The sequence below is a fragment of the Bacillus rossius genome, chromosome 1 (assembly GCF_032445375.1).
Source record: "Bacillus rossius redtenbacheri isolate Brsri chromosome 1, Brsri_v3, whole genome shotgun sequence".
In the NCBI taxonomy this organism is placed as follows: domain Eukaryota; kingdom Metazoa; phylum Arthropoda; class Insecta; order Phasmatodea; family Bacillidae; genus Bacillus; species Bacillus rossius.
In genome coordinates, this window is record NC_086330.1 from 370,081,554 (window position 1) to 370,095,775 (window position 14,222).

A 14,222-nucleotide genomic window follows, 5' to 3' on the forward strand; every position below is an offset into this window, starting at 1 on the left:
AAAACTATATAAAAAACCACATAAACTTGCAGGTAAACTTAGTGCATGCACACCTAATAAAGGAATTAATAAAACAGTACAAGCTAAAATGCTAAAAATTATATTAAATAGCAAATACCAAAATATTTAATCTAAATAAAATGGTAAAATTTAAAGTTCTTTCTACTACACTCGGGCATTACAATCAAATTAAGAGAAAGTTCTGTATATTTGCGGTAAAGCAGTGTTCGTTGGCATGTGTGCAGGTACACTGTTGATCTTGATATCTTATAGACCACACAGAATGGGTGAAGTTCGGTAGAACATTACTGAAAATAGCAACTTGCATCCCAATAATTTTCATAAACTTCGGCTGTCACGTGGGGAAATGTTCACATCCAAGCGCTTGGTGCAAAACAAGTACTGGCGGTGTGTGGAGTGGCGTGAGCCCGCAGAGTTGTGAGCTTGTAGCAACTTGAGCCGCGCCGGCTTCACCTGCCGGCGCCGCGACTGTCGAGGTCCACCCACGCAGCCTCCGACTGAGCGAGCTCCGCTCTGATCCAGTCCGGGATCTGCAACACAGATCATTTTTGGGCACTATTTTTTTTTTTTTAATCCAAGTCTTTAACCTGGAATTTCCTACGTTCCATTCCACAGTTTCTGTCTTTACTTAATTTTCCCTACAGCTTATTTTTTAATTTTAGTTTTCTTTTTACCTGTGCCTCAGTGGCACAACTAAGATACTGCTTGCACTCCCTATCGCACTTTGGGGCAACAACCGCCCAGATCTCACGCGTGCATCTATGCATGTAGCATGGCTCAGCGCTCTGCGCTGCTAAGTCACGCACTGTCCTACAGGGGCAGCTGTAGTCTCTAGAACTCGCCTAGCGCACCCCACACTTCAGCGGGCGGGGCGCGCGTGGATGCGACAGATTATTCCGACCCTATGGCCGGCATTCTCACATTCCCCTCCCACATATGCGCCCTAATAGAGCTTATTTATTACAGCACTGTTAGGGATCGCTCGACTGTTGTTTGATCGGGAGGGTGTTAGAGCTGCGGCAATGACCATTAACCCAGCATAGTCACCCGTACCTCGCTCAGCTGACCAGACAGTTGGCTGTGTCCTGCAGCCCGCCGGGGACGCACCACAACGCCGAAAAGGTTAGGTTAGGTAAGGTTAGCACACAAATTCATTCAGTTGTTTTTCATTTTGCTCCTGCTCCCCCCCCCCCCCCCCAAGCAGCAACATTTTTTGGCGTTACTGTATTTCGGCGTTGTGGTACACAGCAGTTTTCTAGCTGTCGGCGTTGCGGTCAATTTGGCATTCGGCGTTATTGTACGTTCGGCGTTGTGGTAACGACCCCAGCCCGCCACTCACCGGGCCGATGCTGTCGTACTCCGCCGCCTCGCGCGTGGAGCCCCCGCCCGGCAGGTCCGAGTCCGAGTCGTCGCCGCTGGAGCCGGACTGCAGGTCCTGCCGCGGGTACACGCGCGCCAGCGGCACCGTGGTGTCCACGTGCACCAGCAGGCCCGCGCGCGCGGGGTGCAGCCCCGCCAGCACCGCGGCCTCGCCCTTGGCCAGCTGGCCGGGCGACGCGTACAGCCTGGGGCACAGCGCGCGGCCGCCGTGGCAGGCGGGTGGCAGGCGGGTGGCTCGCGTTACTGAACCAACCCCCTACCCCCCGCCTCTTTCAATTCTGGCCAGCGGCGCCAGTCACCTTAGCTACGTCACTGACTGCACCAGCTGGAGGCTATAGTGTTTTTGTACGACCAACACTTAAACAATTACTGGCATGGCGTGTTAACGTCTTATAAATCGGATGGACGCCGGCCGCTGCACGCACGAAAAATAATTGTCGCGTTCCGCCTGAGCCACGAGCGTGCAAGAACCGGCCAAACCACCACCGTGCGAGAAAATCTTCCTTAATATATCAAACAGGTTAAGGCGGGCCTTTTAAACTAATTGTTCGTGATTTATATTTAAACAAATTATTTAAATTAAATTTTGGGAAAAAAACTGTAAATAATATTTGAAAATTAAAAAGTATGCAATTTTTTTCATCAATGTTTTCTTATGACGTTATCACGTAAAATTATCGTCCGTAAACCGACTTTACAGCAGTCAACCCCCCCCCGCCCCCCTTTTATATTATGTAGTTCTACAAATTTTTCCAGGTTTGGTAGTAGGTACTTTGCTTTCTATTGTTACATTTATTTTTAACAAAGCTATCTTTGCTTGATCTTTTCCTTTCTCTTTAGTCGCAATCTAAAAGTGCTCTTGTGTTACCCCAGAAACTATGTTACAAGGATCGCGGAATAGGTACTGCCGACTAAGCTAAACCTCTCAAGCTTTCCATGAACAGCAATGCATTGCAGCTATGTGTGACAGTAATTACAATCCGGCATCAAGGAAACGGCATCCTGACTGTATCACGGAAGATTTGCCATGTCATGTCGTGCAGAACAGTTTTTTCCACCATATTCACACCATTGTCACAAGACAACTCTTCAGCCTGCGCGGAACTTGTGTTCAACAAGGGTTCCTCAACAGAGGGTAGTTGTAAACAGTGAGCCACTAGCGGTGTCTAGTCCTGAACGTTGTGTCATACAGTCTTCAGCTCCACACACTGTCTTGAAGAGCTGCATTCAACAGTCGGTGAAGCCCTTGGGGAAGGGAACTTCATTCCTAGTTGCAGTTTCAACGCATGTCAAAATTTGGGACTTGCCTTCGTTTTGAGTTTTTACGGTGGTTAACATTGAACAGTTTGTGCCTTTTTTTTGTGTGTGTGACGAGCGGGTAATCGAGGAGCAAATGTTTATACTCGGTACATGCATCCCACTCGTACTTATTACTACAAGACTATCACACGTAACCTGAATCAGCCACCAGAAAGTCTGAGTAGTCGTTGCCAACAGGAAGAATTGTAACACATTTCAGAGAGGAACTCCTGTAAAAACACTATTAAATACGTACGTACAATTTTTTTACACAAACATTTTCTTCTGCACTCTTTGAGGATTCAGTTCCGTGGCATGAAGAAGTATCACCACTTCAAACAACTGTACGCGTGATTTAGGTACCTAGGGATTTTTTGTTTAGGTCACAATAACCATCATAAAATGAGTCTTGTATCATTTCAGTTTCATGCATAGTTTTATCTCCTAGCTTTAGTGTCTGGATTTATAAAGGGATTGATTTTGTCACAATACATAACTATCAAAAATGAGTTTTGTATCATTTCAGTGTCATGAATAGTTTTCTGGGAAGCCTTCTTTTCACAGACGAGAGAGCCAAAACCCGAAGTTCCCCGAAGTTCATGCTCGCCTTTTTTTCTTTCCGTATCTTTAATGTAGCTATCCTAACCAAATCAACCGTCCACAATGTTTTAAAGTATTTATAATGTAGCTAACCTAACCTAATTGACCATTAGTATCCTTTTAACAACACATTTACAATGAACAAAAAAGAAAAACCCCGAAGATGCACGATCGGCAGAGTCCCGGAAATTTCGCGGATTCCTCTGGCCTCAGGATATAATTCAAAGTTATAGGTGTGCTCGACCCATGTTTACTTTCCCATTGGTTGATTTCTTAGCGAGAACATTTTTATCCTTGTTATTTGGCACTACCTGATTCGCTTACTTCTCTCTTAGCTGGACATCGTTGGCTCACGGTCGTAGAGGGGCGTGTCCAGATAACTGCGGTCCGATCATGAACACAGTGCGACAGTGTGGAGGTTTGCATTCCAGCTTGCGACTTTATGAATGCGCGAAAATTCCGTGGCTCTAACGATCGGCGGTTTTGCTCTCTCGTCTGTGAGAAGAAGGTTTCCCTAGTTTTCTCCCCTATCTCTAGTGCGTGGTGTAGTTGACGTCGTGTGACGGAGACTGTCGCGACTCACGCCAGTACTTCCTCTGGCTCCAGGACCACCTCCGACTGCAAGCTGTCGTGCGGGCCGGACGCGGCGAACACGTTGGAGTACTGGGGCGCCGCCTGCGGACAGGAGCACCCCGCCTGGCGTGAACCGGGGGCCCGGGTCGACGGGACAAGGAAGCGGCTCGGGCAGGACGAGCACTCACGTGAGGACCCTGGGGCGCCTTGCCGCTGGCGTTGTAGCTGGACCACGCTCCCGACGCCTCGTAGCCGACCAGCGAGCTCTTGAGCAGGTCCTGCAAGAGCGAGACACCGTCAGCCATCCACCCGGGTCGCCTGCGTGTCCTGACACTCACCTCTACTACACAGTGACTTGATGTAAGCTTTTGGACATACGCCATTGCTTAGCACATGTATGTCTGTAGAAGAAAACTACAAAAAAACATAAATGATAAAAAACACAAATCAAGCAAAACATTTCTGTTTTCAGGATTTAACACCACACAATACTCCACTACAGGAATATGGTCAACCAAGAAAAACAAAGAGAAATGGACTAACAGAACGAAAAAAAACCCACAAATGATGACAGCACAAAAATACCGAACCCAAAAAATTCAGCACAACAGTTGAAACGAGAAAAAAACACAGCAAAACGAAAAGACGAAACAAAGACAATAGTTTTCCAAAAACAAAAGAGAAACGAAAAAAAAACCCACAAATGAAGACAGTACAAAATTTAAAAAAAAATATATTCAGCGCAACAGTCAAAACGAGGAAAAACACGACCAAACGAAAAGGACGAAACAAACACAACAGTTTTCTAAAACAGAAACTAGCGACGTTTCGGGAACTGCTATCTGCTCCCGTCCTCAGGCAGAGACGCACATGGTACGGAAACACAGGTGCGACTGAGAAGGGGCTGGAAAAATGAGTTGTTGATTCAACCAGTGTAAGACAAACGAACATTGAGTTTAATATCAGGTTCGTTTCAAAATGTTCAAATCAGATGGTCTGCACTACTGCAACCTACTGGAATGTTTCTTTAGATGCGTCCGTAGGGAACACTATTTCCCTCAAGTACCTATGTATGTTATGCAGATTCTGGGCAGTGACAATAAATTAATTCACACCAATGTTCTGAGGTACTAAAAATTCACAATGTTATTGGTTTACCTATTTTCTTTGTATATGTGATTTTTTTTAACTTGTATTTTGGTGTTATTTCAGATTTATCGCCACTCATTATAAAATATAGTTAGTGTACATTTGAATAACATTACTTGAATTAGCTACTATGCTAACCACAGAGAGAAGAAGAGAGAAAGAAAGAGAGTGAAAAAGGAGAGAAAGAGAGATAGAAAAAGAGAGGTAAAGATAAATAGAGAAAGAGAAAGGGAGAGAGAGAGAGAAAGACAATGGGAGAGAAAGAGGATGAGAGACAGAAAGAGTTAGAGAAGAGAGAAAGAGAGAGAAATAAAGAAGAGAAAGAGAGTGTTTTTTTTATGATTGATCATCTTCCAATGGACATTTAGTTAGAAGAGACAAAGTGTGTGTCGAGCAAACCTGATAGTTGATGGTGTTGTAGCGAGTACCCCAGAAGTACACTGCATTCTCGATGGTTCCTGCTACGGTGTAGGTCGGCCCACATTGCACCATCTGGACAGCACAGTCACAAACAGATGTACAAGGTGTGGAGGGTGCTTCATCATTGTAACTATGTGTTGCGCATGCAAAAACATGGGAAGAGGTCAAAGCAGGATATTATAAATATCTTCCTGTAAAGTACACATATGCTCATGACATCAGTATTGTTTCTCACACAATGCTCGCAATAAACACATGACGCCAGCGACTAGAACAAAAGTTGTTTTAATGTGTAGTAAAATAAAAATTAATGCTAAGCAGGAAAAACCTGTAAACAGCTCATTTTGGGCATGTTAGAAGATGGCCATGACATCCAACTGTGCATCCCTACTTATACCTGTTCTTTCACCCCGCTCTACTCTTCCTCTTCTATCACCCTGCTATAATCCCCCTTTTCCTTCACCTTACTCGACCTTAATCCTATCCTATAATGCAAAATATGTATTAGATTACGAAAATGTAACGTTTATGCAACATTACAGAAATGTGCTGTTTGGATTATCCTTATCTTTTCAGGTAAACATGCATAGTGTATAACGTCAATGCTATATTTGTCTGTGAAGGAAGGACTGCTTCCCTGCAACAGTGCTCCTCCTATAGCAATATACAAGATGTTTATGGTATTTTTTTTTAGGTCAATTTAGTTTTAAAAATAAAAACAGGATATTTTGGAGTTATTGTTTTTACCTTTTATACATTGTCTATATTTATAAAATATTGTATCATTCAACAAATACCCTCTTTTTTTTCTGACACATGATGGACTTATACAATAAAATCATTAGTCATAAGCATGTCTAGACAGAACTTCTCAGAATAATAAAATAATAATAATAAATCAGCAAATGTTTGTGTGTTTGAGAAATGTAGGTACTGATAGATGCAAGGTCAAACAGTTTTTTTTTCCAATCCATTTAGTTCATGCATTTTTGTACAACTATGTGCTAGATAAATGACTGTGAATGAATTCGCCGGTGCAAAAGGTAGGTAAACTTGTTATGTGTAGAGACCGGAAAAATTCGCGGATTCATTTCGTGATAAATCTTTGTCTTTTTACCGCATCGTAGAGACCTGCAAAATTCGCGGATTCATTTCGTGATATATTACAATTTATATAATTATGCCTTAGCGCTGCTTCTACCACTGGTTCACTGTTAATCTGGAGGACTGGGGGCCAATTAGAGACCCTCACTCATAGAAGTGCCGAATCACAGGCCACCCAGTCGAGACGACTCACAAGTCAGCAGCCAATGAACAGGTGGCATTTGCCCGAGTGTGTAGAGTGTAGTAGAGTCTATCCTGGAGGTCACGGAATCCGCGAATTTTTGCAGGCCTCTACGCATCGGTGATTGGGCCTCAGTTTATCTGAATGACACTCGGCCAGTGAAAAACCTTTAACCAAAAGAAGTATCGAATCACTAGCGTCCCAGTTAAACAGGCGTCACGAGTCAGTAGCCAATGACAATGAGCAGATGTAATCTCCCCGCATGGAGTATAGCCTACAGGTAATTGAAGTGGCGAATATGTCCGGTCTCTAGTGATGCGTGTGGCGTGGCAGTGGGGTTGAGGGCGGTACCGTGGCGCGCTGGTCGGCCAGGCCGCGCACGAGCGCCGGGCGGGCGCAGGGCCGCGCGTGGCCGCGCCCCAGCTGCGCCTCGCTGTTGCGGCCCAGGGTCAGCACCTGGCCCGCCTCGGTCAGCACCGCCGTGTGGTCGGCGCCCAGACTGACGCTGACTGCGCGCGCCCCGCCCAGCCGCACGCGCGTCAGCTCCAGCGCCCTGCCCACCTCCGCCTGCAACGGGCCGGTATCAACTGACAGTCAGTCAGTCGAAGACACTCCTACTCTTCTACCGAGCCAATACAGACGGAGGCAGCCCTTCCCTTTCAATAAGTTACTGTTCCGGTTAGCCAATAGGGACACTGTCACCCCTCCCCCCCCCCCCCGCTTCAACCCGTTTCAAGGGGATCTATGTCATGGGGCGGGAATTCAGCTTTTCAGCCAATGAAAATGACTTTGCCAAGGATTAATGCCGTCTAGTAGTCCGGGGAAGAAACACCTAAAGCAAGAGCAAAGAAAAAAAACCGAAAACTTAGGCGTACAGTTCAACAGTCTAACAGTTTATAAAAATGTTCAACTGGCAGACTGTTGAAATGATCGCCACGCCACGCTTCAGTGACCAGCGCACCACCTGAGTGAGAACATCAACTAAACACTTTCAGTCGGACGCGTAAACCAGCAAACCTGACGTTCGAGTATACCCGCTAGATAGCAGCAATTGTGTCCACCAAGGAGTAGGGAGGAGGCGTCCTTCCAGAGCTCCTGCAACACCGCCCAGCTCTAGGAGAGGGGGGGGGGGGCACTCTCCCCTCCTTTCCCCCTGTGCAGCCACCACCCGCCTGTTCCCCGGCCCGCAGGTCCTGTCCCGTCAGTTGCAGTTCGAGTTCAAGTTTCGCCGGGAGACTTTAATGCACGGCGGACTTCCATCGCGCTTGTGCAAGTACTGCGGTACGTCATTCACTGCTACTCCGAACGATGCCGGAATAATACACAAATAATACTGTTTCAGCGCATCCAATAAACCGACATTATGAAATATACACAGGATCAGTTGACTGAAAGCAAGAACCTGTTTGTAAAACAATTTATTAAACTCGCTGTTGTTTTGACCCGCGTCTCGCGCCTGTCGCTGCGAGTATGCAAGTGAGGACCAGTGTTGCCAGACGTACGAGAATTCTCGTATTTGTACGAGAAATTAGAACCTGTGTACGTTGTACGAGGTAAAGTTGGATATCGTACGCTTTTGTACGAGAATTTTGAAGATCATTATCAATGTTGGTTTTTTTTACCCGGGTTCTAGTAAGATATATTAGTTTTATTGTATCGTTTTGTCAAAACAAGTGTATAACATTTATTTTGTAACTTAATACCATTAAGTGAAGTTCCTGCTTGACAGCGTTGACTTTTTTTTTGGCTGGCAACATAGGCGACGCCGACTAAAAGATAGATTTTGTTTTTTTATTAGCAGGTGCCAACCTTGATTTGTCTAGCACAGGAAATGATGCCCCAGTCAGAATAATGTTAAATGTACAACCCCAAACTCACAATATAGAGTATTTTTGTATGTTAAATTAACGAAAATAAAAAAAAAACTGGATATTTTTTACGAAAAAAATAATGCAAAAAGAGTGAATGGCAGGAATAATTGTATTGTTGTGAAAATTGTTAATAATGTTTTACTTATGTAATCATAGGATTGTGAAAATTGTTTAGTTTACTTTTGTTAGGCTTGTAACTCAAATGTCAAGGATATAAAAATATTGTAGAAACACATTTAAACTTTTGCTTTTACAATACCATTGTGTACGAGATGTTTTGTGTGTCGTACGAGAATTTTGGCTCCTTGGTACGAGACATTGACATTGACAATCTGGCAACACTGGTGAGGACTGAAAGACGAGAGTCTCAGTCCACCTCTGGCTGTGGTGTAGAGGGGATCGTCTTGTTTGACTAGTGTTGCACCCGTCTGCCTATTACTGTGCAGTCGGGTCTAGGTGGGTTCGAGTGCCGAGCGGTACACTCGCTGATAGCCAAAATTAAGGGATAGGTACCCCAAGAAGGAACTCGATGAACTTGTAGAAGATCTCTTTTACTCCTGCTCCCAACTCTACACTTCCTTTACGTACAAATCAGCTACAACCATATCAACCATAATTACATTCTAGACATCCGCTCTCTCCGAGAGCCTAGCCTCCTCTGCTCGCTGTCCCTCAGCGTCTCTCACATAAGTCCACTGCCAGCAACGCCCTAATCAAAGTTCAGTTTTTCAAGCGTCCGGTCACGAGGCACTCCGGCTTCCAGGAATCAGCAGCGACGCACGCGCATAATCATCCTTGGTTTGTACAGCATACAGAGATCCACAAACAGTTCTGTGTACATGCCCGCTGACATTTTCAGATTACAAACATTCGCTACGCATCAGCCGGCTAAGTGCACATGTACCCTTTCCACTGAGTCATAAGAACTACGTACTATCTTTATAAATGTCTTAAAACGTATGCTTAAATGAACTAAATACAATACAAAGAATACAAAGAAATAATCTTGTCGATATGTCTATCCTCCCGGAATCCCGGACACAATACTAGTCTGGGGGCGTAAGTTGCGTAACTACCTATTCTTGCATCATTGCCAACATTAACTTCGACCTGGATTGAAGGCCTACCATCGACAGCGCAGACCCCGATGGCTACGTTGCTGACAGCTCCAGAGATCCCTAGATCCCTGTGGTGACGACGGTGATGGCGGGGCAGATCCTGTTGGCAACGGCAACAGTTGCGCCTACTGTTCCAGCGCAGCGGGGGATTTTAACGAATGCAGTGTCTTCAGCAGCAGAACAATGGATGTCAACAGTACCAGTGACATCGATGAAGGACGTAGTAACTAACAGTGTTCCATCATCCAACTGTACCGAGCCTACTGTGACAGCATAAAAAAATTTAAAATTCGTGATTACGTAATACACAATCGTAATAGTAATTCTGAACGCATTAAATATCAGTGCAACAGATTTTTTGGTCAGTTTATAAGCCACGGAAGATTAAAAAAATCATTTTCGGCACAGCCTACAGCCGTAGGTAGATTTCAAAGCACCAATTTTTTTTTTAAATATTAGGGAAACTACTATAAACTCTAGGAATATATTAAGAAATTAATGTAGCCGACATAACATCCTATAAGTTTGTCAATAATCCAAAAAAATATCTATTTAACATTTTCCTCATATTACATGCAGAATATTTCAATATATATTTTTTAACATAATGCATCCAGCATTGAATGACTTAATGAATTTCATAATAACTTATGCAATTATATTTTATCTTTAAACTCTATTTTTTATCCCTTGCACTTATACTTGGTCGTATAAAATTATTTTGACAAAGGTTTAAGGTAATATTAAGATAATTATTAATAAATTCCGACGAATTTGAAAATAAAATGGTTTAATTAATTTTTTTTAAATTTCCACCCCTGTTTTTACGGTAATAGTTCGTTTCATCAAAAATTGTTCCAGCCAAAGATTTTAGATAAAGTTTAGATGTTTTACAATAAATTATAATGGAAAAGTATTTTAAAAAACAATGAATTTTTTTTTTCATACCCTTGTAATTTCCACCCCTGGCAGTAATGTTTCGTGTTATCAAAAATTGTTTTAGGGAAAATGTATAACATTTACAAACAATTTGATCGAATTTTGATAGTGTACAAACTAAAGAGGGATTTATAAATATTTTTTTATCCTACGGACTTAACAGATGTCATGGTACAAAATTATGATTTTTTTTTTTTAAATTTTAACTCTTATTTTTTTTAATCCCTTTCAGAAATGGTTCATCTGATCAAAAAAAATGTCCAGGCAAAAGATATAGATAAAAATTATAAGATTAATATATAATTTGAACAATATCTATGTTATGCCTACGAACAGGTTTATGTTTTTGTTGTACGCCAATCCTTGTTTTTTCAACTCCTTGCATTTATGGTTGGTTGCATCAAAAACTTATTCAGACAAAAGATTTTGGCATTACTCCTACGAGTTATAGAACTTTCCAACGGATATGATATTTTCCATATTACGGAAGTTTTTTTTACGATTTTTATGTTTTTATTTTTAAAACCTTCCTAATTTTTACCCCTTTGGTCGGATATTGTCCATTAACTAACTTGACCGAGATTTTCCACTACTAGATTTTATGTATCAGTTTGGAAGTGATTTGAGAAAAATTGCAAAAGTTATCGTGCCCACAAAATTGTGATAATTATATTTTTTGAGTTGACGATGGTTTTGGGGTCTATGGACCATGAACGAAAAACGATATAAAAATTTTCCAGAAGTCGCACCACGGTAACGGCTACAATAGGTAGTATTTCTTTGAAATCTGTCCAAAAGGCACATCAGGAATTGTGACAGACTAGTAATCAATTCATCAGAATCTAACTATATTCTGCGGCAAGACATCATGAAACATGCAAGACATCATAAAACATATTACTGTCCTTTTAAAGAAACTGAGAACTCTGTGCTGTGTGAAATATATGGAAATCAACTGTCTTGTGGAACTGCCCTGAAAATATATGTCAGTACATGTAAAGGACTTGCTTCGTACTCTAAGAAGACTATAGAAATCGAGAAATGCCGGTAATTTTCTTTTTATTGTTCTAGTGGTAGATTATAAATAGGTAATACATTTTTTATTTGTAATTTTGTTGTTTTATTCTTCGAACCTGTCCTTTTTTGGTAATTTTAATTAAATTTACTTTTTTTTTGCATCAATGAAGGCTCAAACCAAGGATGGAAATCGACCAAAACAAGCAGTAGATTAATGAGTGATTTTTTGATGAATTTTGAAAATTTTCTCGAATTTCTAACATAAAAATTACATAATTTCAAGATGGCGGGTGCCTTGGCAATAAATAATTACTGCACTCTAGCAGGTAAAAATTAAACTAATATGATGCCAGTGCCCTTTAGCAGACGAAAACAATATATCGGATCCAAGATGGCGGCCTCCAGCAGACGCAAATAATGTGGCAACCATAACTTAATACTGACTGACGTATCATCTGCCTAGGCATTAGAGGTGGGAGGTCAGTCAGATGGTGGCTTCCGTGGAGGAAGGATCTGTCGCCATTTTTAAACAAATGACCTCACCAGGTTCAAACCAAGGACTCCATCACACATGTATGTTTTTAAAATAAAAATTTAATTCAATTAATTTTTTATGAATTTCAAAATTTTTCCAGATTTTCTAGCTAAAAAATTTGGATTTTTAATATCATGGACAATTTTCAAAATGGTGGAATGATTTTTACTAAAATTTTATTCAATAAATGTTTTCATAAATTTTAATTTTTTTTTCCCAAATTTCTAGCTTCATATTTGTGAAATTTCAATATGGCGGCTACAAAGACAAGTGCAATGGTGATGTCATACACATCCAATATTGCGGCTGTAACGGAAAGTGCAACGATCTAGAATCGAAAAGATTGTAACGAAAAGGCTGAAACGAAAAGTGCAATGGTGTCGTCATCTTTCAAGATGGCCGCCATGACATAACAATCCAAGATGGTGGACCCCAGCACGGGCACAGCAACCTGCACCATGCCGCAGGAGGAATCATTAAATACTATACTCCTATCATTTCTCAAATTAAAATCTGATTATACTTCATAGTGTTTGCACCTGAAAGATGACCTTACAAACAGTAGCTCTGAATGGGTGATAACTAGGGGCATGTATTGTTCGCGGAATAGGTTTAGAGGGGGCGATGGAAGACTGCCATAATGGAAAACAACCATAATAACAGAATTCCTCCTGGCCTCTTCGAAAAAGGCAGAAAAGTACCATAACAGAAAATGCCATAACAAGACGGAACTCTGCCAAATTTATCTATACACTCCATGGAATGAATACAACTGCTTTGCTCTCGAAGTAGCGTATAGAGTACGTTGCTAGGTAGCGCTGTTAACCCCCTAGCTGTTTCCTAGGTTATCTTAAAAGGCTACAGATAGCACTTCTGGTCGTGATAATATGTAGTTAGTTCATAAGTCAAATCAACAGATCGCGCACTAGTAGAAATAAATGTTTCCAATAATGGGTTATAGGAAGCAGCACTGTATACTTATAAACATGATCTTTAAATAAATATGGTAGCTTTCCATTATGGCACTATTCCTCCTGTTTTGACAGGGAGCGAAGGAAGACTGCTATATTGGAAAGCTACCATAATGACCGAATTCCGCCTGGGGACGATGGAAAAGTGCCATGATGGAAAACTACCATAAGTTAAAACGCAACCATACAACACTAATACTTGAACGACATGAGTAAATAATGTATGTTATCTATCTTAGAAAGAATTTGTAGAAATAAGCAGCATACAAAGTCTTGTGATTCTAATTCATGTGTTAACTCCAGGTCACTAGTTGAAATGAAATGCAATATAGTGACCGAAAATCACAATTCCCTGAACGACGGTTAAGTAAATAATATATTGCATGATTTATATCATACGTTTAAAATGCTACGACTGATTGTCACCATCAGGTGTGTAGCCATCTATAGTACTGAGGTGACAGTTAAATTTATTTTATTTTACGTCATGTCTATCAACAGACCGATAAAATTAACTTAAGCATGAATGATTTTAGAGAAAAATATGTTTACGTTACTACATCATTATTAATACCCACATTATTTTTTCTTATGGGCTGTTGGGGTTCAATTTTCGTGGGCTGACGTCACTACGACCTTAATTATGAATGGCTGTGGTGTAGTTTTTGTCGTGTCGGGGCTGTCACAGGATAGTGTTATTCCAGCATCATGTTTTTAGCATGTGCTGAGAAAACCACTAGAAGAGTATTTTAACATATAAATCTAAAGAAAACAATTGCCATTAAAAATAGATCAAAACAATCACAACATTACCAACCTGAGAACGGAATATTTGTTATACTTTACTTGAGAACGATTCACGTTTGCTGTTTAAGTTTTATTGATTAAGTAGTTTTAAAATTAGGCCTATATTTTAACTGCGTCAATGACTACGAAATCATTTAGAAATACTCGAATGAGCTGGTTAAGTGAAAACATTTCAGTATATTTATTTATGATAGCATATAAATCATTTTTATGTATGTTTACTAGAGGAATAAATAG

General features: G+C 41.4%; 1 protein-coding gene across 1 annotated transcript in view; it reads right to left on the reverse strand.

Annotated features, from left to right (window-relative positions):
* Window positions 1–470: 470 nt before the first annotated feature.
* The window catches only part of LOC134528635 (serine/threonine-protein kinase Nek8-like), a 51,280-nt gene continuing 37,528 nt past the window's right edge, over window positions 471–14,222 (reverse strand). The window contains exons 16-21 of the mRNA XM_063362431.1: window positions 7,079–7,294; window positions 5,422–5,514; window positions 4,062–4,151; window positions 3,884–3,975; window positions 1,361–1,586; window positions 471–551 (exon numbers count right to left, since the gene is read on the reverse strand). Of these exons, the coding sequence (XP_063218501.1) occupies window positions 471–551; window positions 1,361–1,586; window positions 3,884–3,975; window positions 4,062–4,151; window positions 5,422–5,514; window positions 7,079–7,294 (798 nt within the window). The remainder of the gene's footprint in view (window positions 552–1,360; window positions 1,587–3,883; window positions 3,976–4,061; window positions 4,152–5,421; window positions 5,515–7,078; window positions 7,295–14,222) is intronic.